We start from the raw sequence: 26,654 nt of genomic DNA, 5'->3' as shown, positions 1-26,654 counted from the left end.
CATTGTATTGATGTTATGATCATAATAATAGTTTTATGTTCAGCTGCACCAAATTTCTCTCTCATTCATTTGTTGAGCATTTGTGGCGGCTTTACAATGTAATTTCTCTGCCTAGATGTTGTCCTGTCAGAAAGATTGCCCACCCAGTGACAACATATTCAAGGACTGGAGAACATATGGGAATGCAAGGAGTTGAAAGGCAGTTTTGAAAGGAGAGGGAATCAGTGTATCAGTTAGCATGATGACTAGGAATGAAAGCTGGGTGGCTGCAGTTTTAATGAGGTAAGATCAAGAAAGCAGAGTTGTGGCACGTTGCTAAGAAGAATTTGGAGAGCGTGGAAGAGAAAGCAGGGGAAAACTAAAGTGGATAGAGCATTAAGAGAAGGATGCCACAGAGGCAGCTAATTTTTTTTAAATTCAGTCATGATATGGATACTGCTGCAAGCAATTGAGAAATAATAACAATAATCATGGATAACGTTACTCTACATGTATCAGATTGGCAAATGTAGCCTGGAAGAGTTCATATCATTTTCAGAACAATTTCTTAGAGTAGCATATACTAGCCAACCAAAGGGCAAGCTTTTCCAGATCTGGCAAAGTGCATCAAAACAAGATTAATTAATGACCCCCTTAGTAAAACTTGCTCTAGCTAATGGTGATGATAACATGGTTGAATTTTGCATTCATTTTGAGAAAAGAGTGGCTCTATGATGAGTGTTTTGAACTCGAGTAAAGGCAATGCTGAGGATATGACAACAGAGCTAACTGAAGTGAACTGGGAAATTAGGTTCAGGCATGAGACAATGGCTGATGTTTCAGTAAGAAAGTAAGATTACGTAGGGGAAGAATATACCATCAATGACTAACTAAGGAAGTGAAGGATAGTATCAAGTTGGAAGAAAGTGTACAATTCTGGAAGATTAGTGGCAGCTTAGAGGATTGGACAGAATACAAAAAGCAAAAAAAAATCGCTGAAGAAAAAGAGGGAGAGATGTAGTGTATGAGAGAAAGATGGCTATTTATGTGAAAACAGGGTTTCTTGGGGTATTTAAAAAGGAAAAGAATAAGTGAATGTTGGTCTTCTTCAGAGCAAGTCTGGGAATTCATAATGGAGCATAAGTTAACAGTAAACAAACTGAACAGGTATTTTACATTTGTATCTTTTACAGTGAAAACAAATAACATCCAGAAATAAGCGTGCATCGAGAGGTGAGGGGGAGAGGGAGGAGCTTGAAATAATTAACAATTACCAGGGAAAGGATACTAAGAAAATTATTAGAACTGAAAGCTAACAAGTCCCAAGATCCTCATGAACTTTGGTCTTAAAAAAATAGTAGCTGCTGAGTAATAGATGCATTGGTTTTAATTTTCCAAAATTCCCTAGATTCTAGAAATGTCCTTTCAGATTAGAAAATAGGGAATGTAACTCCTCTATTCAAGATGGGAGGGAAGACAGCAGGGAACTACAGGTGAGTTACTTAAATATGTGTCATAGGAAAAATAATGGAAGCTATTATTGAAGAGGTTATAGCAGAGCACTTAAAACCATGTTGACTCTAAGTGATTTCTGTGAAAGGAAAATCATATTTGACTGATTAATTGGAGTTCTTTTGAGGAAGAACAAGCAACATGGATAAAGGGGAACCAGCAGATATATTGTACTCAGATTTCCAGAAAGCTTTTGACAGGGTACCATATCAAAGGTTCCTACATAAAATGACTGCTACAGGGATCACTGCTATGGCCTCAGTTATTTGTAGCCTTTATCAATAACTTGGATGGCAGGATTGAATGTATGTTTGCTAAATTTACGGTGATCTCAACATCACCTTGCACTCTTCCTAAATCCTGGAATTACCTACGACTAAGGTCAGTGAGATCAATGCACAGTGAAAAGAGCTTCTTCAGTGGAACTGATGAGCAGCAATGGTTTTGATCAGTGTAACCAAAAAGCTCCAGCTATGTCCAATTAAGAAGCTGTTGTTCAAAGCACTTTCTATCCCAGAGAATGTGTTCACTGCTTGAAAAGTAATTGCAACTTCTTGCAAGGCACGTGACATAATACTTCATTCACCTTCAGCTGCACTTCACAGCTGTCACTCTTCACCATAGCATAGGAAATGCTTATACTCTAACTTACCCCTCTGCTGAGGTAAAACAGCAAAGACCACACCACTATCAACAGGCCTAATAGCAGTGGGAGCAACATCAGCTGTCTTCTCAGCCATATCCCCCTCCAGTGAGCATGGGTTGGACACTGAGATCGAGCTGGAAAATCGTGAGATGCTCAACTCAAGGCCTTATGGCAAAGGGTCAGCTCTATTGAAACACCTTAGCCCCTCTGCTTCACAAGGTTCAGGATCTCTTGACAGATTGCTGTTGACATCTGCATCCTCCTGGAACAAGGCTTCCATTGCAGAAGAGCGGGTGGGCACATAATTCCAGTAGCAGATAAGGTGTCTGTCACTGATTGCACAATTTACCATTTCCCTGTCTCTGTTTTGCTTAAAACATGTTACATTTCATAAGGTTTTCCAGTTCTGGGGATATGTTATTGCCCTGAAATGTTAACTCAGGTTCTCTCACCAAAGATGCTGTCAGACATCTGAGTATTTCCAGTAATTTCTGCTTTTATGTGAATTCTCTTGTTGGAATTTCATCTGTCAAATATTAATATAATGAAGTATTGGCAAAGATAAAAATTGATAAAGAGCTGTGCAAAAATAAGAAATCTGGTTTTGATTTAGAAAGTAAGGACTACTCAGAAACAAGGATATTCTCTCAAGAATCAGCAGTAATCTTTCAATCTTAAAAACTATTTTAAAAATTCAGCTATAAAAATAGTATTTCTGCAGATGAAAATAAATGACTGATAAAGGAGCAATATTTCTACACCACAATCTGAAAGGCAAATAAATTGGAATGGTGACGTGACTGACACCAAAGCCTAAGCTAAAAGATGTCGACAAAACTCTCTTTCCTGAAGGCAATGAATGTTAGTTTTAAATATTCTGATTTGTTGTGGGTCATTTAGTTCTTTTGTTTGGAATTGGAAAAATGCCGTGTTTTAAAATTAGCTAAGTTCTCACTGTTTAATTTTAAAGGAGGGCTAGGGATGCCAAATACTAAGCTGTACCATTTGGCCTCCCACTTTAAATTTATATGTGAATGGGTTGGGGGAGACACCTCTTCCATATGGCTTCATGTTGAAATTGATCAATCCTTGTAGCCACTTTAAGGATCCTAAAGTGGAGTTAGATAAGTGCGATAATCCTATTATTGACACTTTGAAAGCTTGGAGGATGGCTCATGAGTTGGAGGAGATCTCTAATATAACTTCCACTCTTTCTCCAATTCAGAATAATTTGGATTTCCAGTCAGAACTTATGGACCATGGTTTTGAGGTCTGGAGGTATAAAGGCCTCTAGTCTGGGGGACATGTTGGATGGCACTACACTGTGATCTTTGGAGCAGCTATGTCACCAGCTTGATATTCCAAAATAGTCCTTTTTTAGATATTTGCAACTTGAGATTCTAGGCAGAATTTTCCAGCCACACTTATCTCAAAACCAAAAAATCCTGCCCGAGGTCAATAGACCTTTGCATGATCTACCACCCCCATGCTCCTTCGCCCCACGACAATTCCTGTGATGAGCAGGATGGGACCTTGTGGCACAGGTTTGACCCCACTATATCCTCATTGTGCCAGAAGTGCAAGGTGGACAAGAGCAATTATCTGCATTGACCTGTGTCACGATTAAGGCCTATTGCTTTGATGTTCTTATAGAACTTGAGAGGCTCTTTGCTTACAGCCTTAGAGTTTGATCCCTTGCATCTAATATTAAATCTTCTAGACACGAAGGTCAATAATACAGAATGGGGAAAAAAACTACCATATCTTAACATTTACAAGGAAGAAAATTATTTTCTCATGGATTAATGATACGCCTCCTTCAATTCAGATTTGGCATAAAATCATTTTGGAATGTATAAGCAATGAAATTTTTGACTTGTTTACTTTGAGCTAAATCGGATACATTCCATAAAGTTTGGGATTCTTATCTTAAAGTTTTGGGCTCCACATTGTCGAGTTTACTCCAGCAAAGTTTTCCATAAGTTCTATGGCTCTGTTGCTGTTATCCTGTGAACTTGATTCTGTGCTGCTGAACCCTGTGTGGCTGCATCCTGTTACTTCCACCTCCCATCCTTCAATATATCCTTTTGTAAGGTGGGAGACCCTGTTTAATTAATAATCTAAACCAACTGTATTGGTAACTTTTTTTCTCTCTTCCCAGATGTATTAATTAGAAAATGATCCTGCTGTACTGTATCAATCTTAGCGTTTGTTGCATTTGTATATAAAATGAAAAATCTTCCATAAAAACATACTTTAAAAAAATTCAGATTTGTTCTGTTGACTTCATCAACACCCAGCTGAAATTTTAAACTGGGGTCTGCATTGGAAAACCATCGTGCCTTTTGTTGATTTGCTGTCCAGGTCAGGCTGGAACCTGAGAAAGTTGAAACAGATATAGCTTTTCCTTTTTTTATTATTATTCATGGGTGAGATTCTCTGGCTTCCCCTCAGCGAATGTTTCAGCAGCAGGACATGACACGCTATTCACTGATGGTGGGATGCTCTGGGAATTCCCACTGAAGACATTCTACTGTGCCGAGAAATCCAAGGCAAGAGTTGTGCCACTGGTGCCATGAGAGAATCCCGGCAGCATGAACAGATGGAGAGTTCCGGCCTTTGTGGATCAGGAGGAGTGAGCAGTTCTGAACTGGCTGCTGGGGAAGAATCTTTTGGGCTCCCCATGGCAGCCTCCTATCATTTTGATGTCCCAGTTCTTCACTATGTGCTGTGGGCTGACTACATCTGTGCAGATTCCTTTGGTAATACTAATGCACGAACCATGTACAACATCTTTTTCTTGATTCTCTTTTTGTCCTCAATGAAGTTAATGAGTTACATGAAGCACATGCTTATACCTGTTTCTGTAGCTAGTTTTTCCTGGAACAAGTTGCTAATTTCCAGAGGCCATAGCTTGAGGGGTACCACTCCATATCGAGCATGTACTTTCCAGCTCTTCCCACCTACCATTGGTGTAATGAAAGTAATTTTACAGACTGATAATCAACCTTTTTGACCTCATTATTAATGCACCTTCCATGGCCATCAAGTCCTGGAGTGGGACTCAAACCAAGAGCTTCTGGTTTAGAGGCAACGATGCTACCCACTACATTACAAGACCACTAAATCTACTGGGGTAGTAACTTCGACTTCTGCGCACAGCAAGTTTATGTTGACAGCACATTAATTCAAAGTCTGGTGCAATCAATACAAGTCAAACGTCATCCTTGCTATTGTCAATTGCATATTATGCTCAGTTGTGAAAAAGGAATTTCATGTGTAAATGTTTTCAAAAACCATTTGGAGGGAAATCTGTACATACTGATGAAATAGCTTGTAAGACAGAATAATACAGGCTGATCATATAGTATGTTAACTGCAAGTGGCTATTGAAAGTGTTGTGAGAGAAGGAGTTCCAGGATTCTGAACCAGCAACAATGAAGAAATGATTATATATTTCCAAGTCAGGATTAGTAACTTGGGGGGTGACTTCCAGGTAAGTGGTGCTCCTATGTCTCTGTTGTCCTTGATCTTCTAGATGATAATGGTCGTGGGTTTGGAAGGTGCGACTTAAGGGGTCTTAGTAAGTTCCTGAAGTGCATCTTCCAGATGATACACAAGGCTGCCACTGTTCATTGGTACTGGAGTGAAAGTCTGTGGAAGGCGTAACAATCCACTGGGTTGCTTTGTCCTGAGATTTTTCAGTGTTGTTGGAGCTGCACTCATCCAGGCAAGTGGAGAGTATTTCATTACATTCCTGACTTATGCCTTGTGGATGATAGGCAGGCAAGTTACTTTCTGCAGGATTCCTAGCCTCTCAACTGCTGTTGTAACCACAGTATTTTTATGGCCAGTCCAATTCTGTTTCTGGTAAATGGTAACCCCCAGATGTTGATGGTGCGGAGATTCAGCAATGGTAATGCCATTGAATATCAAGGGGTGATGGTTAGATTCTTTTTGTTACAGATGGTCATTGCCTGGCACCTGTGTGGCACAAATGTTACTTGTCATTTGTCAGCCCAAGCCTGGGGTATTGTCCAGATCTTACTGCATTTGGACATGAATTGCTTCAAAATCTGAGGAGTTGTGAACATTGTGCAGTTAGCAAGAAAGGTCCCCACTTCTGACCTTACGATGAAAGGAAGGTCATTGATGAAGCAGCTGAAAATTGCTTGCTCGAATATGTGATCGAGGACCAGGCTTGGGAAGCAGAGGTGCTGCTGAAAATCATTGCCCTTTGCCTCTGACCTTCCTCCGCCCCATCCCATAACCCCCTCATTTCGCAATCCTGCCCTCACTTGCCTTTGACTGGGTCCTTCATTGATCCTGGGCTTCCGGTGGGTTCATTGCTGGGTGGCTGCCACCACTGGCAAGTCCACGGTTGGCAAGTGGGAGGCTTTTAAGGGCAAAATGAAATGGTTGCAGGGGAGGTATGTTCCAGTTAAGCGGAAGGATGGGAAAGGTAGGATTAGAGAGCCGTGGATTACAGGGGGTATTGAAGACTTGGTCAGGAAGAAGAGGGAGGCGTATGTTAGGTCGAAACGACTGGGTACGGAGAGTGCGCTGGAGGAATATAGAGAGAGTAGGAGGGAGCTAAAAAGGGGAATTAGAAGGGCGAAGAGAGGGCATGAAATGGCTTTGGCTGGTAGGATTAAGGAAAATCCGAAGGCATTTTATTCCTATATTAGGAGCAAGAGAGTAGTTAGAGGGAAAATTGGTCCTCTTAGGGACAAAAGTGGGGAGATATGTATTGAGTTGGAGGGAATGGGGGAAGCTCCTGAATGAATACTTTGCGTCGGTATTCACGAAGGAGAGGGGTTCGGAATCGTGCGGTCTGTTAGAGGGAGCTGAGGATCAGCTGCAGGAAATATCTATTACGAGGGAGAAAGTGCTAGGGCTTTTAGGTAGTGTAAGGACGGATAAAGCTCCGGGGCCTGATGGTATTTATCCAAGGCTGCTTAGGGAGGTGAAAGATGAAATTGCTGGGCCTCTGGCGCAAATCTTTGTCTCTTCTTTGGACACAGGTGAGGTCCCAGAAGACTGGAGGGTAGCAAATGTGGTACCGCTGTTCAAAAAAGGTAGTAGGGATAACCCTGGAAATTATAGGCTGGTGAATTTGACATCGGTGGTAGGGAAATTAATGGAAAAAGTACTTAGGGGTAGGATGTATGAGCATTTGGAGCATTGCGGTCTGATTGGGGATACACAACATGGCTTTGTTAGAGGGAGGTCTTGCCTTACGAATCTGGTGGAATTCTTTGAGGAGGTGACAAAAACGGTTGACGATGGGAGAGCTGTTGATGTCATCTATATGGATTTCAGTAAGGCGTTTGACAAAGTCCCTCATGGTAGGCTGGTAGAAAAGGTTAAGGCGCATGGGATACGAGGTCAGGTAGCTAGGTGGATCGAGAACTGGCTGGGTAATAGGAGACAGAGGGTAGTTGTGGAGGGGACTTTGTCCGGCTGGAGGCCACTGACCAGTGGTGTGCCACAGGGCTCAGTACTGGGACCTCTCCTCTTTGTAGTCTACATAAATGACTTGGAAAAGAGCGTAGGTGGTGTGATCAGCAAGTTTGCTGATGACACCAAGATGGCAGGGTTGGCGGGTACCGAAGTGGATTGTGACGTGATACAACAGGATATAGATAGGTTGGTGCATTGGGCAGACAGGTGGCAGATGGAATTTAATCCTGACAAATGCGAGGTGATGCATTTTGGAAGGAATAATGTAGAGAGGAGCTATGTGATAAAAGGTAGACAAATTAGGAGTGTAGAAACACAGAGGGACCTGGGAGTGCAGGTTCACAAATCCATGAAGGTTGCGACACAAGTGGAGAATGTTGTCAGGAAGGCTTATGGAATGCTAGCCTTTATAGGAAGGGGTATAGAGTTTAAAAGCTGCCGTCTAATGCTTCAGTTGTATAGAACGTTGGTTAGACCGCATTTGGAGTACTGCGTCCAGTTCTGGTCACCTTACTACCGGAAGGACGTGGAGTCTCTGGAAAGGGTGCAGAGGAGGTTTACCAGGATGTTGCCTGGCATGGAGGGGCTGGGTTACGAGGAAAGGTTGGAGAAACTGGGACTGTTCTCCTTGGAAAGACGGAGATTGAGGGGGGACATGATAGAGGTATATAAGATACTGAAGGGAATAGACAGAGTTAATAGTGAGAGACTGCTCCCTAGATTGGTTACAAATACAAGAGGACATGATTTAAGGGTGAGGGGGGAGAGGTATAATTTGGATATGAGAGGAAGGTTCTTTACACAGAGGGTCATGGGGGTATGGAACGCGCTACCGAGTAGGGTGGTGGAGGCGGGAACGTTGGACTCGTTTAAGGTTCAGTTAGATAGGCACATGAGTGAAACGAGGATGGAGGGTTATGGTAGGGGTTATTAAATAAGGGTTAGAACCTCGGGAGACACCGGAAAGGCAGGCTTGTGATTAACGTTTTTGTCTTTTTATTCCGCAGATGGAGGTCCACCTCGTTGTCAAACGAGGGGCGTGCACACGGTGGGTCATGCGTGGGCTGCTCTCGAGGTTCCGGGAGTGGCCTAGTACTTCGTGTCGGTGTGTGTGCTTGATCCTGGACCGGTAGACGGGCGCCGCAACAGCTCGGTGACTAGCACTGCTAGCTGTGCAGATACATGGATTTGGGCCCGTGTCTGTGGGAGTTTGTGCATTCTCCCTGTGGATGCGTGGGTTTCCTCCGGGCGCTCCGGTTTCCTCCCACACCCCAAAGATGTGCTCTTAGGCTGATTGGTTTTACCAAATTGACACTATTCTCCCCTGAATCTGGCTAAGTCAGGGGTTCTATTTGTAGATACGCAGGGTAGAATAGGTGTAGGGTGATGCGGCAGCGCGGGCTTGTTGGGCCGAAGGGCCTGTTTCCCATGCTGGGTTGTTCTTTGTTCTTTGTACTCCTGACATTTAATCTGGCAGACCTTCCCCATCGGCTCTTTAGTTGGTGGGCGAGGCCCTCACTATTTGCATTAAATCCAACCCATCTAATCTGATGCAAGGAATACTATCTTCAGGGTTGATATCCTAAATGCAGTATCTTTGTATTGCAATAAAAACTGTACTTAAATAAAGACACAAGACAAAATTACTCATGAACTGATGTGGTTTTACTGCATTTGGCCAATCATAAATTCAAAATGAACTAATCCATACAAAATTCAACCGGGTTTCACACCTTCTGCCCAATTATCATGGTTTACCCAACAAACAGAATATTTCAAATATATCACGGTGTTTTCTTTGCTGTAGATGTGGACCTTGCCTTGTGCTAAGATTACTTTGTTTATCCAGGTCCGAATGCAGTTATTAAAAACACTCAGTTGATGCACACAGTGGGTTGTACAACACACAGAATGGGTGTAGATGTGCTTCACAGAACAGATGAGCAAAGGGTACAAAATGTTACTGCTAGGCAAGACACCTCAAATTTCTGTGATGGTAATGAAAATCAAACACCTTAACTGCTTTCCTGGAGTATAATCTTATAACCTCTACTGATCAGTGCTAACATCAGTTCATGTATCAATAAGCATTTTTCTTTGTGATTCAGCCTTTGCATACAACTCTTGAGTAGCAGTCTGTATCTTAATCATATATATGCATATAGAATGACAAATGCTTATATCAGCATAAAAAGATAAGCTGAATGACTATATATGAAGACAACAACTACAACTCTCACGGCACTGCCATTGGTTAACTTTAAATACTCAAGCATCATAAAAGCTGAAACTAAAGCTACACTAAGAAAAATTGGTGGTTACTGTAACAATGGTGAAGTATTTATAGCCAATGGTGGTGAATCTTATCTTATCAATTTTTTACAAAATCACTTTCCACTAAAAATTGATATGAGTTCAGCAGCATGATAGCAAATCTACTGCTAACAGGCAACCAACACAAGTATTTATTTCTCTTTGCAAAGGGGAATCTATACAGTCTGGTCATTTCCCTTGTGAATTAACAGTACCATGCATTTTTTTTTCACTTGCAATCTGTTAGTGTTGTCTTCACATAAATTCATATAATGGTATTGGTCATTTCCTCATACACATACACCCTATCGCGTGTTGACAGGTTTATAAGGATGCAGCGGCAGCCGTGGGTGCTACAGGCTCCTTGACGACAGCCTTTGAATCCTTGCAGTCCTGAGCTGTGGTGCCTGAGTTAGCCTGTTTATGATCTGCTTTCTGTGCCAGATGTTTGACTTGTCTGCAAAGACGAATTGATCTAAATTAGTTTTTTTTAAAAAAAACATGAATCACATGATATCAATGTATTTAAATAGATTACAAAGATATTTAACAGTGAACACATGATTATAAAATAGTGGAATATTACAACATAAATATATTTATGAATATAGCAAAAATTAACAGAGAGAAACATAATCATTCTGGATGTTTTAACAAATCAAATATTAAAAATGTGTTCTTGGTTTAGAAGAAATTTTCTTGAGTTCTTGTTAGTTATTTTTCATGCTGTTTCATGCTATTTTTCATGCATGTTATTTTTCATTTTTTTCAGAAATTGGGCTAATGCAGGCTATTGGGTACATCATCCCATAGAAGGTTTGCAAAATCTGTCCTATGTACTCCCTATGGGACCTTTAATATGACTTATAATAACACTGAAACAGTACACTTACTGCATGAAATTATAACCCTGCTTCAAAAAATTAAATTGCAAATCCTTTTTCCCTGACCTGCTACCATTTTAAAGATTTTCTGTTTTTATTTCAGATTTCCAGTATCTGCAGGATTTTGCTTTTACATGAAATAATACAGTTGTGCTGACATTCTGAAATATCAAGTGTACATATGTGGCAAGACAAAGACTGGCTTGGCTTGATATCTGCAATGGTCAAACAGCCTCACAACATTCACAATCTTGGCTCACACACTGCTCATGTGGTAACGTAGTAAATACCTTCCAGCATGATGGTAGAAGTCAAATCTTCAGATTCCCTGGTTGGTGCTGAGCTTCTTGAGTGGTGTTGGAGTTGCACTCATCCAGGCAATTGGAGCGTATGCCATCACACTCCTGAGCTGTGACTGGTAGGGGGTGGACAGACTTTGGGGAGTTAGGAGATGAGTTACTCAATGCAGTGAGTGACTGACCTACTCTTGTAGCCATAGTATTTATATATCTAGGCCAGTTCAGTTTCTGGTCAATGATAACTGCCAGAATGTTGATAGTGGGAGGTTCAGCAATAGTAATGCATTGAATGTCAAGGGGTGATGGTTAGATTTTCTCTTGTTGGTGATGGTCATTTCATGGTACTTGTGTGGTATGAATGTTACTTGCTACTTGTCAGCCCAATCCTGGCTTTTGTCCAAATCTTACTGTATTTGGACATGGCCTGTTTTAATATCTAAGGAGTCACGAATGGTGCTGAACATTGTGCATCAGTGAACATCATCACTTTTGACCTCATGATGGAAGGAGTGCTATTGTTTAAACAATTCAGAGAAGTCAGCGCCACTGATGGCCTTTGCAAGGGTACAGAGGTGGGCTCTATTGTTAGCAGCGCACAGTTCTACATTTCAGCACTGCCCAGGGTCACAAATACCAAATGTGGAAACACTCAGCCATTTGTCCTCACTGCAGACAGTATCTTCACCACTGGCCCAGCACCTGGTAGAGACTTTGCTAGCCTCAGCTAAACACATAAAAACTTGAATGGAAAGAGACCAAGTCTTATTGAAAGTAAGAAAATGGTGATGCGAAGTTGGCAATAAATAAGTCAGAATACTTGAACCTTACCCACAAAGGAGAATGGAGATAACATATGAAGCTGATGTGTTATTGTCCCACCCCAAGGGAGATGACTTTTATTACAGGAATTGCATGACTCACATCCAGGACAAAGCAGGATGAAAGCACTCACTCAAAGTTATGTTTGGTGGCTGGGCATTGATAAAGAAATCGAAAAAATAGTCAATGCCTCAGTTATGATGCCTAACTGGCATTGCCACCACTGGCAAATATGCATCCTTGGGAGTGACCAAGCAGGTCCTAGGCAAGAATACATATAGTCTTTGCCAGGCCCTTCATGGGACACGTGTTTCTTATATTAGCGGATATGCATTTTAAATGGTTAAATATCCAACTAATGAACTCCACAATGGCCACTGCCACATTGACAAATTGAGGAAAATCTTTGCTATCCATGCCATCTTAAAGGTCTTTATGTCAGACAATGGCACATCATTTACAATGGAGCAGTTTCAAAAATTTGTTAAATTAGATGGTATTTGTCACATTAGATCAGTATCTGATCATCCACCCTCAAGTGGGTTAGCAGAATGCACCTTACAAACATTCAAATCATCAGTGAAATAACAAGTTATTAGGCTTCCACCTCTACATATAGCCAGTTCCTTGTTGACATACAATATTACACCAAATCTGACCACAGGATCACAGCAGCTGAGCTACTAATGGGACACTGCTCACATACACGGTTAGATATGATATTTCCAGATTTGGTGGGGAGGATGGAGATGAGACAAACCTCTCAACGAAAATCGCAATTCAAGACAATAAGTTATCCAAGTTGATGATTTAGTTCTGGTCAGAAACTTTGCAGCAAGACCAACATAAGTGGCTGGAAAGTTTGTGGAAAAAACAGGACCGGTGTCTTATGTTGTAAAGATAGATGGTTGTTGTGTCATGAAACATGTAGAACATTTGAGGAAGCAGCTGGATCTATACAGAGATTCAACAGCCAAACCCTGCAGTAAATTCGGGTTCATCAGGAGTCTCATTTGTAAATGTAGAACTGGAGCAATTAGCATTTTCTTAACTCAGCAGCTACAGAGGAGGATCATGAGCCCAGATTGATGAGTTTGCCTTTTGCAACTGTCCAACCAGACCTTCCTTTCCTGAAGAGCATAACACAAAATTGAGACATTATACCAGGGTTTGGAAGTCCATGGATCAACTTATGCTGAGTTTTTCTGGGTATTCCTGACGTGTATTGTAATATGCATGCTGATGTTAATGATGTTCTTTTTTGTTTCATCCATTGGTGAACACAGGAACTGGAGGGGGGAAGGAGTGTGATAGTGTGACCCCTTGAAGGGGGTGATCCCTAACGGCCATATCATTGGGCTAGACCCTGCGGAGTATCAAGACGGGTGGCAAAGATGTGTGTTCTGGGAGGGGGAAGATCCTCAGTTGGAGCCAGGGAGGAGTGAAGAATCATTGCATATATAATAGTCAGATTCTTGCTTGTGAATAACTATTTTATCGTTGGTAACCACTTTGAGCCACAACGAGTCAACCTCAAACTACTACAGTGGGATAAATTGTCAACTTACTTCTTGGCCATAAAATTAGCACTGTGAATATCCTGCCTGTTATAGAAACCACCTGATTTTCTTTTTAAATGATTTCAATGGATATGGAAACAGGTGAATTCTGTAACGGGAATATTTTACAGAACATCCTTGCTGCTTTTGGTTGAGGGCACACACTGATCAGGTTTAATTATTGCATGCTGTAAGTTCTGAGTGAAATCTTGCCTCACCAGAACTAGGGGATACAATTTAAAAATGAGGCATCTCCCATTTAAAATTGAGATGAGGAAAATTTTTTTCTCTCAGATGGCCGTTAGTCTGTGGAATTCTCTTCCCCAGTGAATGATGGAAGTAGGGTTATTAATTATTTTTAGATCCTTGCCTGGTAACAGTAAATCAGATGTGATCTTATCAAATGGAGAAAACTCGAGGGACTAAATGGCCTACTCCTGATCTGGATACAGATGTTTCCATGTCAGTCTTGAAGTAACATCACAACAGCTGCTGATGGTCACACAGCTAATACAACATGTTTAACACAAATTTGAGACATTGTGAATATTTATTACTGCAAGAATTCAGGCCCCTGATGGCTGATCTAAAAAGACCAGGGGCTGCATCTCGTGGGGGGCATATTGCTCGCAACCACATCCTTTTGCAAGAGTCAGCCGGCAGCCAACGCACCTAAAGGTAGCTCAGCCTGCAGCCATAACATGTTGCTAGTGGGCTAAACAAGCAGAGTGTGGATTTCCACCCCTCAGCAGGAGGTTATCCCACCCTCAAGAGCTACAGCTAATCAGACTGGCTGACAGCTCCAGCAATCCCAGCAGCTCCAGAACTGACACTGCTGGAACTGCCAGAAGGTCCATAGTTGAAAGCAGTAATGGATCCTGGAGAGAGGTAAGTTAGGGTATTGGACAGGGAAGGTTCTGGAAACCTAGGGAAGGGGGCAAGGACATGGGCTTGGAGACCAGACAGGTCTCCAAAAAGGAGCATCATCATGGGGAGGGAATGCCTCTGAAGGGCGTATCTCATTCCTCCCCACTTTTTAAGCAATTGCCTTAAAAATGCAGCAGCTCACTCCTTCCCACCCACCTATCCACGGCAGATGTTGACAATGTATTATTCTGGTCAATTGGCTTTTAGAGAAAGAAAACCTTGCAGGTTCAGCAAGAGGGGCCAAAAAAGCACCGAGAGGTCAGCAAGCAAAGAGGCCAAAAAAGCAGCAAGACGTCAGAGGCAGAGGGCATATCTAAGTTATTAAATGGATACTTTACATCTGCCTTTACCAAGGAAGAAGATACTACTAAAGCTATGGTGAAAGACATTTAGAATGGCTTAAAATCGATCAGAACGAGATATTGGAAAGGCTGTCTGTACATAAAGTGAACAAGGCACCAAGGACTGGATGAGATATGACTAAGGATACTGAGGGGAATAAAAATGTAAATTGTGGAGGCACTGGCCTTAATTTTTCAGTCTTCCTCTGACTCAGGGAAGGCAGGAGAATGGCACCAAGTGAATTGCACATTCAGAGCGCTTTTGCAAACATGGAGGGCTGAATGGCTTCCTTTGATGTTGTAGTAATTCTATGATTCTGATAACAAACTCAATTGACTGTTAATTAGTCATTTAAAAATGGTGAGCAGACTGGCGATGGGGAAAGCTCGGGAGTGGATGGGGTAGGAGTGGATTTGACACCCCTTGAATTTTATGTGCCTCCCCTGGTGAAAATAGCCCAGTGGGAGCTGCAAGATCCAGCCCTAGTTTTTTGTTGTTGGGTTGTTAAAATTACCCAAACAACGTTTCTGGACAATAATGCTAGTATATGAATGAATCTACTAGGATGGACAGAAAGGCAAATGGGGTGGGTTTGGTCAAGAGTAGAAGGTACAGACAGAGAAAGTAAGATAGCCAACTATGGATATTGGAAACAAAGATCCACCAGCCTTGTAATGGCAACAATTATGGAAATATTGAACATAAAAACAGAAGAGGAAGAAGAAAAAGCAGATGGGTGGATAACCGCAATGTGGACTGAAGAAGGGTTGAAATAACTAAAGAAGCAAGATTATGCAAACAGCCACTAAAGGCTAAAGTGAAAATGAATGAATGATGAAAGTTTAATGTATTTTTCTGAAATCCCTCTCTCCACTAGTAATTGCTTTTATTTTAAAGATTTTTTGATTTTGATTTTTGATTTATTATTGTCACATGTATTTACACTGAAAGTTTTGTTTCTTTCTCACTCTGCAGACAAAACATACTGTTCATAGAGAAGGAAATGAGAGAGTGCAGAATGTAGTGTTACATTCATAGCTAGGATGTAGAAAAAGATCAACTTAACACTTCCTCTAAAACAGGGGCATTAGATACTGATCCTACCATTTTAGGATCCTAATTTTTAATTAATTCCCTTGCCATTTGAACTCTTCACCAGTGCAAACATTTTGATTTGTCAACTTTGTTGTTACTTCTAGAACTTCAAGTCAGTCATCTCAAAGTTTCTTTTCCAGAGAAAACAAGCCTACATAGCCTTTTTGAAAGAGCACATAGGATTTCAGTTGAAGTCTGATCAATACCTTATGTCTTTTAGATTTGTACCCCAACCTCTCCATTAATGCAAGTTTCTTTTTTAAAAGAAACATTTGCATTTAAACAGCACCATTTACAGCCACAATGAAAGCCACATCTTTCATGTCAGTTAAGTACTTTCAAAGTGCAATAATCCCCATAGTGCTGGTAAAGTCGATTTATGCAATGCAAGGTCCTAATACAGATTTAATTATTTTTAGTAGTATTTGTTAAAGGTTAAATTGTTGGCAAAGGCAACTCCAGCGCTTTCCTCGTTTTGGTGTTAAGAAATCTTTTATGTATTAAAAAGTAAATGGGGCCTCATCCTAAAAAAATGGGACCTCCAACAATGTAGCACTCTCTGTGCTGCACTGAAGTATCATTCAGTTATTGTGCTGAAATAGGGCTGATCTTTGGACACAGAGATAAGAACTTTGCCAATCAGCTCAGACTGACACCTTTTTAACTTTACAAATAGTGTTGACAGTTTTATAGATCTTACGCCTTCGATTTCGTGATTAATAATACTGTACCAAAGTTTCATTTGACTCATATCGGTCTAAAAGTTGCTATTGAGCATTTTGGTGGAGGGACACTCAAACTTTGTATACCATTCATCTATTTATCACTTAAATAGGTTAAATCTCTAATAAACTAATAGGAAATAAAATGAACAAATTAGCCTTTTACCAACTATCGGTAATACTTGAGGGATACTCATTTGGTTTCTTGCTTCCATAACAATTATTTTACACTTATCCATATTGAATTGCATTGCCATCTACTTAGTTCCTAAATACTTCTCTGACTGGGTTCCATAGCTATTTATTATTCATTCTGCCTCCCGCATTGGTATTATCTGTTTACCATATCTTTAAGCAAAGCGAAGAAAAATAATTAAAGGGCTCCAGTGTATTATTAGTGCATACCATCTTGAGTATTGCTGAAAAATGAGTTTGTCAAAGTTTTTCATCTCAAACTCATCAGGATAATTCCCAAGAATACTAATGCAAGGGGATACAACAAATTTATTCTCTTGTAAGAAGAGAGTGCTGATAGATTGGCAGGTGAGGGTGTTGCCATGGAGAATATGCAACAGTTGATGGTGATTAACAGTTAACTGGCAAACTTTGTTTGAAATTTAAAGCGTGAAGCTCAACTCTGATTGGTCAACAGCAAGAAATCTCACAACACCAGGTTAAAGTCCAACAGGTTTATTTGGAATTATGAGCTTTCGGAATGCTGCTCTGTCATCAGGTGAGTATAAAATTGATTTGTGACTCACTTGATGAAGGAGCAGCACTCTGAAAGCTTGTGATTTCAAATAAACCTGTTGCTGTTGAGAGATTTCTTACTACGCCAACTCCAGTCCAATGCTGGCATCTCTGCATCCTGATTGGTCACGGCATTGCCCTGAGGAATGAACTAGCAAATTGCCGTCATTTATTTTGTTTAGCTGAAACAGGCGTAATGTGTGTATCTGTTCTTTCTGTCTGCAAAAGAACATGGCCCTGTACATTAGTATACACGTAAATATACATAAATGTGCTACATTGTTCTTGCAATCTTAAATTGATTGTCAACATAATTCTTAGCACACTGAGGATTATTTAGCAAACACTGTCCAATTGTGGAATCACATATAAATGTTGAGCACTGAGTTTTGCAAGCATAGGCTGGTTAGGTGTGGTCTGTATCTTGCCCATTTCAAATAGCAAGAGGGACATGCTGTTTGACATGATCTACCATTCTCTGGGCGTTCAGCCTACATACCTAGAACCACACCGTCTCAAATTCATATACCACATTACTCATTTCTGAGATACGCAGGATGTCTTTGTGGTTTGACAGCAGCATTCTGGTAGTGGTGAAAACTTGTGTTACTACTGGATAGTAGCAGCACAAAACAGCTATCTTCACCTGTTGCTCAAATTTTGAGATACCTTGCCTTTCCAGGGTAATCTGAGGTGGATTGGGCAGTTTACAGGACTGAAAGTAATGACCTTAGCCTGTTCATGAGGCTGTGTGGTATACAATGCAAAACGACTGGATCAGGTAGCCATTATCCTGCAGCATGCCTTTGATGCACCCTATTTCAGTATCAAACCTGCACGGTGAGGAAATGGTTCAGCACTATGTGTGAGGTTGCCGATAGGGCCAATCTTATAGTGTGTGGAGCTTTGAGAATCCCAGTGCAAATATTGACCAGTGGAGGTAGGCTTGCAGTAGACCATGGTAGAGAAGCCCCAGGCAGAATTCTCAATTAGTATGTTAAGAAAAGGGGGTTCATTTGACTGTCCATTTCAATGGTGATTTAGTGCCCAAATTGGAGCCCTTTAAGACCATGTAAGGAAATTATTACATGCAGATGTTCAGTGTGCTAAGAATTACACTGACAGCAAATTTAAGATTTGGTCAGGCTCGCAGTGTGGTGCATTTACTTGTACAGGAAGCTACATATATGCTCTACTCTTTGCAGACAAAAAGAACATATACTCACATTGTGCCTATTTCAGCTAAACAAAATAAGTGATCGCCATTTGCGGATTCATTTCATAGGGCAATGTCTTGACTAAAGTCAAGTTGTCTGGTTTAAACTTTAAACAATGTTTGGCAGTTAACTTCTATCAACTTCAACTGGTGCATCCTCCATCGCAGTGCCTCTCCCCATCAGAGTTCATCTGCGGTTAATCAGCACTCTTTTCTCATACAGTATAAATGTATTATTTCTCCTTACATTGGTACTCTTGTCAATTGCCCTGGTGAATGCAAGATGAAAAGCTTCTACAAAATGTGCCTTTTTCAGAAATATCCAATTCTCTACTATCAAATAACAATTTTCATACCACTTACATTTCAATGGATCCATTTTCTATCTTGATTGCACCCTCCACTGGATCGAGTCCTTGTTCAGACAGCTGCTTCAAGGCACTTAAAGCTGCCTGCAGAAGCAGAGAGCAAACCTAGGTAAGCCTGGCAACATGCACAATTTTCAAAACTCATATAATACTTTTTCCTCATTCAATTCCCAAAAGCTATACATCTTGGTTGAAATTTTACTGGTACGCCATGGATCCTACCACTGGGATTAAAAGCAGTTCCTGAGTCAATGTGGAGTAATGACGGGGGCAGTTTTACAGATGATGGCCATTAAGAGGTTGGATGGCTTTCCAAGTATAGAAGGTGGCTTGCCTCTCCAAGCTGTTGGTGCTTTCATTGATCCAACAGCTCTGCAACCTTGGCTCTGCACCAATAAACGTGGCTAACACTGAGGCTGCATGAGACCATTTCAAGGCTGGCAAAATCCTACACAATTGTAAAATGGCCATCAATATACAAATTAATTAACTTAGTTGGCCATCTGCCTCTTGTCCTAGGTGCCCTTGATAATATCTGTGGTGGTGAGAACACATCAGGCTTCCCTCTAGAGACCTCCCCTTTTTACCACTGCAGCCATCTCCAAGTTCTTCTCCAGGGGTTGGAAATATTCATTCCCACGTATCTAAACTTTATAATTAGTATTTACCCTGGAATACAGCATTAGGAATTGTACTAAATATATTACCGAGGATTAAATAGGACATAGAGCTTAGAAACAGGCCATTCAGCCTGACTAGTCCATGTCAGTCAGTATTTATGCTCCATTCAGTCTTTATTTTAAAATACTTGCATTTTGCAGTGGCACGAGCTTCATGGGCTACTTTATCATGCATTATGAATAAGGACCTAATTTATTAAAAGGGGTGTGTGTTTTCAAACTTAAAATGTCGCAATTTTAATGAATTCAGTAATTTGCAAATAAAAATGAAAAATGCAGATACTGTTGGTTTCTAGTTCAGTTTTGAGTTCATTCCAGAAAATGAGCTGACTCTCAGCCTGCATTTTCCATGTTACAAAGTGAATGAACCTTAACCACTTAAGAAGTGGTTCATACCAAAAGGGAAGTAACAAACTCAGTATTAGATATACAGTCAGGATGTGTTTAGAAAAACGGACTTTATTAATGACCTACTTACATTTTTGAAAAACTGCCACTACAGAAAAACAGCAAATGGCTCCAAAGCTGAGATACGCAAAAGGCATGTTAACAAACAGAGCTGATCTCCACTAGTATATCAACTCTCTCATCATTGCATCTAATCACAGTTTGAACAATTCCAGTGTTTTTACCTCTATTATTTTGTTTCTGGACTATTCTAAATATTAATCTTTGTGTATGGAAATTATTCTCCTTGATATTTTCAATATTTGCTTGCATTTATTTCTATATCGGTTCTTTGGTTTCATATTTTGGCATGTTTTGAAATAATCATCTTGTTTTATCTTGATTATACATTTACTCAGGCTGCATTTTTCTGTAATTTGAATTCTAAATAATGCTTTACTTTAGGATGTTGATTAATTGTAATTAGTATTACAATTTGAACTTATGATTTTATCTTTTAAAAGATCAAAGTTTTCCCTTTAATAGAATCAACCCATATATATTGCTTGGAACAGTATAGTTTTGAAAATTAAGAAAGCAAGCAAAGCTAGTCATCAGTTGCAGCAAATATTGTTTTAGGAGAATATGTGCCAAAATGGGGACAAATTGTGAATGCTGATAAAAAAAATTGCAGATAACATTTTAACTTTCTCTCTTCGCTAGTGTTTTGTTTCACAATTATAAGAAATTAATATACATTTTAAGAAGTCTAATAGATGACAAGAGAAGCAGTAAAGCTTGCCTCCACTACCCTATTACTGCTCACCATGCAGTGATTTTTACTCCAAACAGCAAATATGCATACACAGATTAATGAAAGAGCTGGACTTGATTTTGATTTGATTTGGTTTATTATTGTCACATGTATTAACATCAGTGAAAAGTATTGTTTCTTGTGCACTATACAGGCAAAGCGTACTGTTCATAGAGAAGGAAACAACAGAGTGCAGAATGTAGTGCTACAGTCATAGCTGGGATGTAGAGAAAGTTCAACTTAATGCAAGATAAGTCCATTCAAAAGTCTGACAGCAGCAGGGAGGAAGCTGTTCTTGAGTTGATTAGTACATGACCTCAGACTTTCGTACCTTTTTCCCAAAGAAAGAAGGTGGAAGAGAGAATGTCTGGGGTGCATGGGGTCCTTAATTATGCTGGCTGCTTTGACAAGGCAGAGGGAAGTGTAGACAGAGTCAATGGATGGAAGACTGGTTTGCATGATGTATTGGGCTACATTCACAACCTTTGTAGTTCCTTGTGGTCTTGGGCAGAGCAGGAAACATATCAAGCTGTGATACAACCAGAAAGAATGCTTTCTATGGTGCATCTGTAAAAGTTGGTGAAAGTCATAGCTGACATGCCAAATTTCCTTAGTCTACTGAGAAAGTAGAGGGTTGGTAAGCTTTCTTAACTATAGTGTCAGCATGGGGGACCAGGACAGGTTGTTAGTGACCTGGACACCTAAAAACTTGAAGCTCTCGATCCTTTCTACTTCATCCTGGTTGATGTAGACAGAGGCATGTTCTCCTTTACGCTTCCTGAAGTCGATGACAATCTGCTTCGTTTTGCTGACCTTGAGGGAGAGATTATTGTTGCCGCACCAGTTCACCAGATTCTCTATCTCATTCCTGTACTCTGACTCATTGTTTGAGATCTGACCCACTACGGTGGTGTCTTGAGCTAACTTGAAAGTTGAATTGGAGGGCAATTTGGCCACACAGTCATAGGTATATAAGGAATATAGTAGGGGGCTGAGAGCACAGCCTTGTGGGGCACCGGAGTTGAGGATGATCGTGGAGGAGGTGTTGTTGCCTATCCTTACTGATTGTGGTCACTGAGTTTGGAAATTCAGGTTCCAGTTGCAGAGGAAGGTGGCAAGGCCCAGGCCACGGAGTTTGGAGATGAGTTTCATGGGAATAATAATGTTGAAGGCTGAGCTGTGGTCAGTAAACAGGAATCTGACATAGGTGGCCTTGTTATCTAGGTGTTCCAGGGTTGCGTGCAGTGCCACGGAATGGTGTCTGCTGTGGACCTGTTGCAGGAGTAGGCAAACTGTAATAGATCTAGGTAGTCCGGGAGGCTGGAATTGATTTGTGCCATGACTAATCTTTCAAAGCACTTCATACGATGGATGTCAGAGTCACTGGACAATAGTCATTAAGGTCTAAAGACTGATCCTAAAGGGTTGAACAATCATCATCAAGATTTGTGAATGGAGAATGGCTACTTCAGAGAGGTAATAAAAGCAGCCTGCATGAATTAGAGTAAAAGAAGCACTGCTTTGAAGTGGAAACAAGAGCAGGACCAGCTGTGCATCATTTCATTATATTACATAGACATTTTACAATGCATTTTCACAACACAGTTATTTTATCTTTTGCAGTCCTGACATCACTGAAAGCAGTAGACAATTCTGTGCCTTATGCTGCCAAAGGTCAGATGGGAGGGCATTGCAGGGCAATCATTTCCATTATGCAAATACCAATTTTAAAATACCATAAATTTCTAAGCATCTACAGCTAATATGACTACTGAACATACTCTTCGAAATAATAGGCATAGTAATTTCTCTCCAAGTGAGGTGAATGCTCCATTGCTGCCAGTAACCCTAACATCCACCCTCAATACATAAAATGGCCTTGACCCTGGAAATGGGCTGCAGTCATGAATACAAGCAAGAATGTGTAGAAGTTCTGTCACTAAAGATACACCAGTTCCTGGGGAATAAGCTAGCCTTGAGCATCTTTATAATTTGTGTAATGGAATGAGATGATTATATCTAGTGCTCTTGATAAGTTTGGTACAGGACTGTACCTCTAGGCCTCTATTTGTAACATGTAATGTTCTACTTGTAACGTTCAGGTTAAACAACTCTTTAATTTATAATAAAAATGTATTCAAAACTATTCATCCATGCTTTCCCGTTTTTATTCCGACAAAAGTACCACGTGTTTATATTTTTACCTTTTTGTTTTCTATATTTCCTCTTCCAGCAAGTTATGTCCAAAAACAATAACTCAAAATAGGTACAACATACATGAGAACATTTTGTTGTCTATGCATATGCTATATTAATTTCACTAGTATATCCAATACGGAATTCAGAAAAACTTTTGTTAACCAGAGAGTGGTTAGAATGTAGAACTCACTGCCAGATGGATACCTTCCATCGTATCCCATTCCTCAGCCTCTTGCAATGCCTACTTCCACTTTGCCACCCGTGTATTCCTTTTCCCCACCCCTGTGTCCCCCTCAGTCAGTTGAAATGTTGGTATCTGTCTGAATGTTCAGCCCTGCCTAAGTATCTCTGCACACCATTGTCCTTCTGGAGCATAGAGGCAGGATCAGACCAATCTTGCACCACCAGCAATGTGACGTTCCACTGGCATCACAATCAGACAGCTCACTGCTTTGGCGAGTAGGTTATGAACACTGAAGTCGCAAGCCAAGTGAGGTCCAACCTTGCATGCCACTCTTTTTCAAATGTGATTCAGATTGATTGTTGTGGTATGATGCAAGATTGGAATGTGCCACATGATTCCGGTGAGCAGAAGATTTAACGAGCATTCTTGAGGTGGTAATGAACACAAACGGTATTTGCTTCACTCATCAGCGGGATACCCAAATCACCATTAACCCTCCATCAGGAGAATTGCAAAGTGCTTTCATGCTGCAGAATTCTGATTTTTTGGCTTCCACTAGATTCTCTGTTCCTACCTGCCACAAAACCAGCTATGGACAACGAGGAAAAAAATCCACCCATGAAGTGAGTGGGCAACAATTTGGCAGATAGAGTATAACATGGGAGAATGTGAACTTGTCCACTTTGGCAGGAAGAACAGAAAAGCAGCATATTATTTAAATAGAGAGAGAATGCACAACTCTACAGTACAGAGGGATCTTGGTGTCCTGGTACATGAGTCACAAAAGGTTAGAATGCAATTGCAGCAGGAGGTTAGGAAGGCAAATGTTGTTTATTGCAAAGTAAATGGAATATAAAAATTAGAAAGTTTTGTTACAATTGTACAGGACATTTGATGACATCACATCTGGAGTACCATGTACAGTTTTTGTCTCCTTAAGGAACGGTATAACCGCTTTAGATGCTCTTCAGAGACTCAACTAATTCCTAGGATGAGGGGGTTAGCTTATGAGGAAAAGTTGGTTGGGGTTTGTATCCATTGGTGTTTGTAAGAATGAGAGCTGATCTTATTCAAACATCTAAGGTCCTGAGGGGACTTGACAGGATGGATACTTAGAAGATGTTTCCCCTTGTGGGAGAGACTAGATCTAGACTTGTTCAGTTGTTGAATGTATTTAAGGTTGGATTTGATAGGTTTTTGGGCTCTAAGGAAATCATAGGATTGGGTAGGAAAGTGAAGTTGAAGTACAGGATCAGCCATGATCCTACCTGATGACAGAACAGATTCAGGGGTGCCTTATGGCCTACTCCTGCTCCTATTTCTTATGTTATTACTCATATTATGGTTTCCTAATTCTTTTACAACTTTACTGAGATGCTCTATGTGCATAACCAGCATTTTTTTACTTATTTCAGTTTATTAACTCTTTAACTGCTTCTTTGTAAAAGTCTTTACAGTACTCTTCATCATTATTTACATCTCCTCTTTGTCTTTGTTAGTCCTGAGGTCAGCGTGATGCCAGTTCTGAAGATGGTCTTCACCTGACATGTTAATAGACCTGCTGTATAGCTCCAGCATTTCTGTTACTACAATAGATGAGAAGTTGGCAGACTGGTGAGGCAGTAAAAGTAAATGCATGTGACTCCATCAGGTAAAGTATCAAGGAAACCCAACTTTTCTTGCCAAATCAGTAACCACTCCCACTATAAAAAAAACAGGTAAAAGCAATGTGTGATACATCTCTAATAATACATAAAAAAAAGAAAAAGATCTCATTTAAATAGAGTTCATTCTTCATTGGCAAAGTCTATTGTTAGTATTTCCAATGAAATTTACAACGATACAACATCAAGGTATTATATTAAATGGATCAAATTCAAATGAATAGAGAAAGATAGTGAACAAGAGAATAATAATAGATGTGGCTCATTTAAAAGGTTTTACAATACTGTCTTTTGTGAATGGTTTCCTTTCAGATACATCAACGAAGTTGTCAACTCCACTACATTTGTACTGTCACTGTTTCTGTCAAACTTAAAAGCAAAGGCTTCTTTAAAGATGGCCAGGTTATGATATAGTGCCACAGTCATCATTAATACTAATTCATGATGATTCAGTGAAAGATGCAATTGGAATGTCCATTCAAGATTGACAAAACTCACCTAGCCATGGTGTGCATTTATATAACAAACAAATCAAGGCTATGGGGGCTTAAAAGCTCTCTTGAAGAAAATGAATGCCGAACTACTTCAGGCTGCCCAAAGCTAATGGTTTCAGGCAAGTGCAAGCTGCTGTCAACTGCACCCATGTGGACATCAGGAAATTGGTAGAGCAGCCAGGGGTATTGATGAATAGGAAAGGATTTCATTCTCTCAATGTTCATCTGGTATGCAATCACCAGAAGTATTTGGTCCAGGTCTGTGCATGGTATCTACACAGCTACCATGACTTCTTCATCCTGAGACAACCATACCTGCTGCAGCTGTTCGTTGTCCTGGAGAGGCTATGGTGATGGATAAAAGACAAAGGCTGTCTATTTAATCAATGGCTTCTAACCTAAATGCAGACTCACAGAGGCACTTTAACTGCTACCATCTCAGCACATGGACCACCATAGAGCAGCTATTGGCCTCATCAAGATACTATTCTGGTATCTTGACTGGTGACGATGCAAGTTCTATGTCTTCCTCCTCTGCCAATGACATTGGCTTTCACTGTGTTGTCACCCCCCTCAATATTAAGCCAGTGGGAGACATAAGAGAGTGGTTATGCTGAACCACCTTTGTCTTTACCTGCTTCTGCAGGTCTGAAGCAGGCCCTTGGGCATGAAGTCAAAGAGGGAGAAGAGAACTCTATACCTATCATGTATTTAAACCTTTTCACCCCGTCTTGGCCAGGATGATGTTGGCCAGGCTTCACTTTCACCGCTGCCCACTTCCACATATTGTGGCTTCCTGACCAGCCAACTCTTCCAAAGCCATCAGAATGGCCAGGTTTGACTGAGTTCTTGCTCTGGCATTATGCACACTCTTCTTGCAAGGTCAAGTGGGCGAGTTAAGACACTCACTATATTCAATTGCACCAACATACGTGATGACACAAGCTACAGTGCTGCATCCTGCACTTTTAATAGAGACATCAGCTTTGTTCACAGATCAGTGATTGTCCTTGGCTCCACATGTTTGGAATATTCAGGAGAATTATGCCATCAGGCTGCTCAACTCATGTGTATGCTTGTGATTGTGGAGTGGGTGCAGCACCACACTTACATTGTAAGTCCACAAAAGATTGTTTAGGTATTTATGGTGCTGAGTCCAGATCCTCCTCTTTGGAAACTAGCAAACATAATAATGGTTGCTGGCTCCTTTTTAAAAGCCTTGCTGCTGTTCGAACTACAGCCTGTCTCTACTTCCACTAATTGGTTGGCGAGCATGCCCCTGGCCACTAGTTGGTCAGTTTGTTTAAAGGAACGTTGGTTAGAAAGGAGTCCGGCAAC

At 40.6% G+C, this 26,654-nt stretch overlaps 1 protein-coding gene across 3 annotated transcripts in view; it reads right to left on the bottom strand.

The window, feature by feature from the left end:
- Window positions 1–9,247: 9,247 nt before the first annotated feature.
- Window positions 9,248–26,654, bottom strand: part of stau2 (staufen double-stranded RNA binding protein 2) — a 346,610-nt gene continuing 329,203 nt past the window's right edge. For 2 of the 3 annotated variants that reach the window (XM_080194075.1, XM_080194076.1), the window contains exons 14-15: window positions 18,890–18,978; window positions 9,248–10,370 (exon numbers count right to left, since the gene is read on the bottom strand). In XM_080194075.1, coding sequence (XP_080050201.1) covers window positions 10,238–10,370; window positions 18,890–18,978 — 222 coding nt within the window. In that variant the 3' untranslated portion in view covers window positions 9,248–10,237. The remainder of the gene's footprint in view (window positions 10,371–18,889; window positions 18,979–26,654) is intronic. The other variant, XM_080194077.1, reaches the window with a different exon arrangement.

The sequence above is a fragment of the Carcharhinus amblyrhynchos genome, chromosome 8 (genome assembly GCF_965287045.1).
Source record: "Carcharhinus amblyrhynchos chromosome 8, sCarAmb.v2.hapA, whole genome shotgun sequence".
Lineage (NCBI taxonomy): Eukaryota > Metazoa > Chordata > Chondrichthyes > Carcharhiniformes > Carcharhinidae > Carcharhinus > Carcharhinus amblyrhynchos.
Note: the sequence above shows the minus strand (reverse complement) of the source record. Positions and strands in the feature narration are given on the sequence as shown.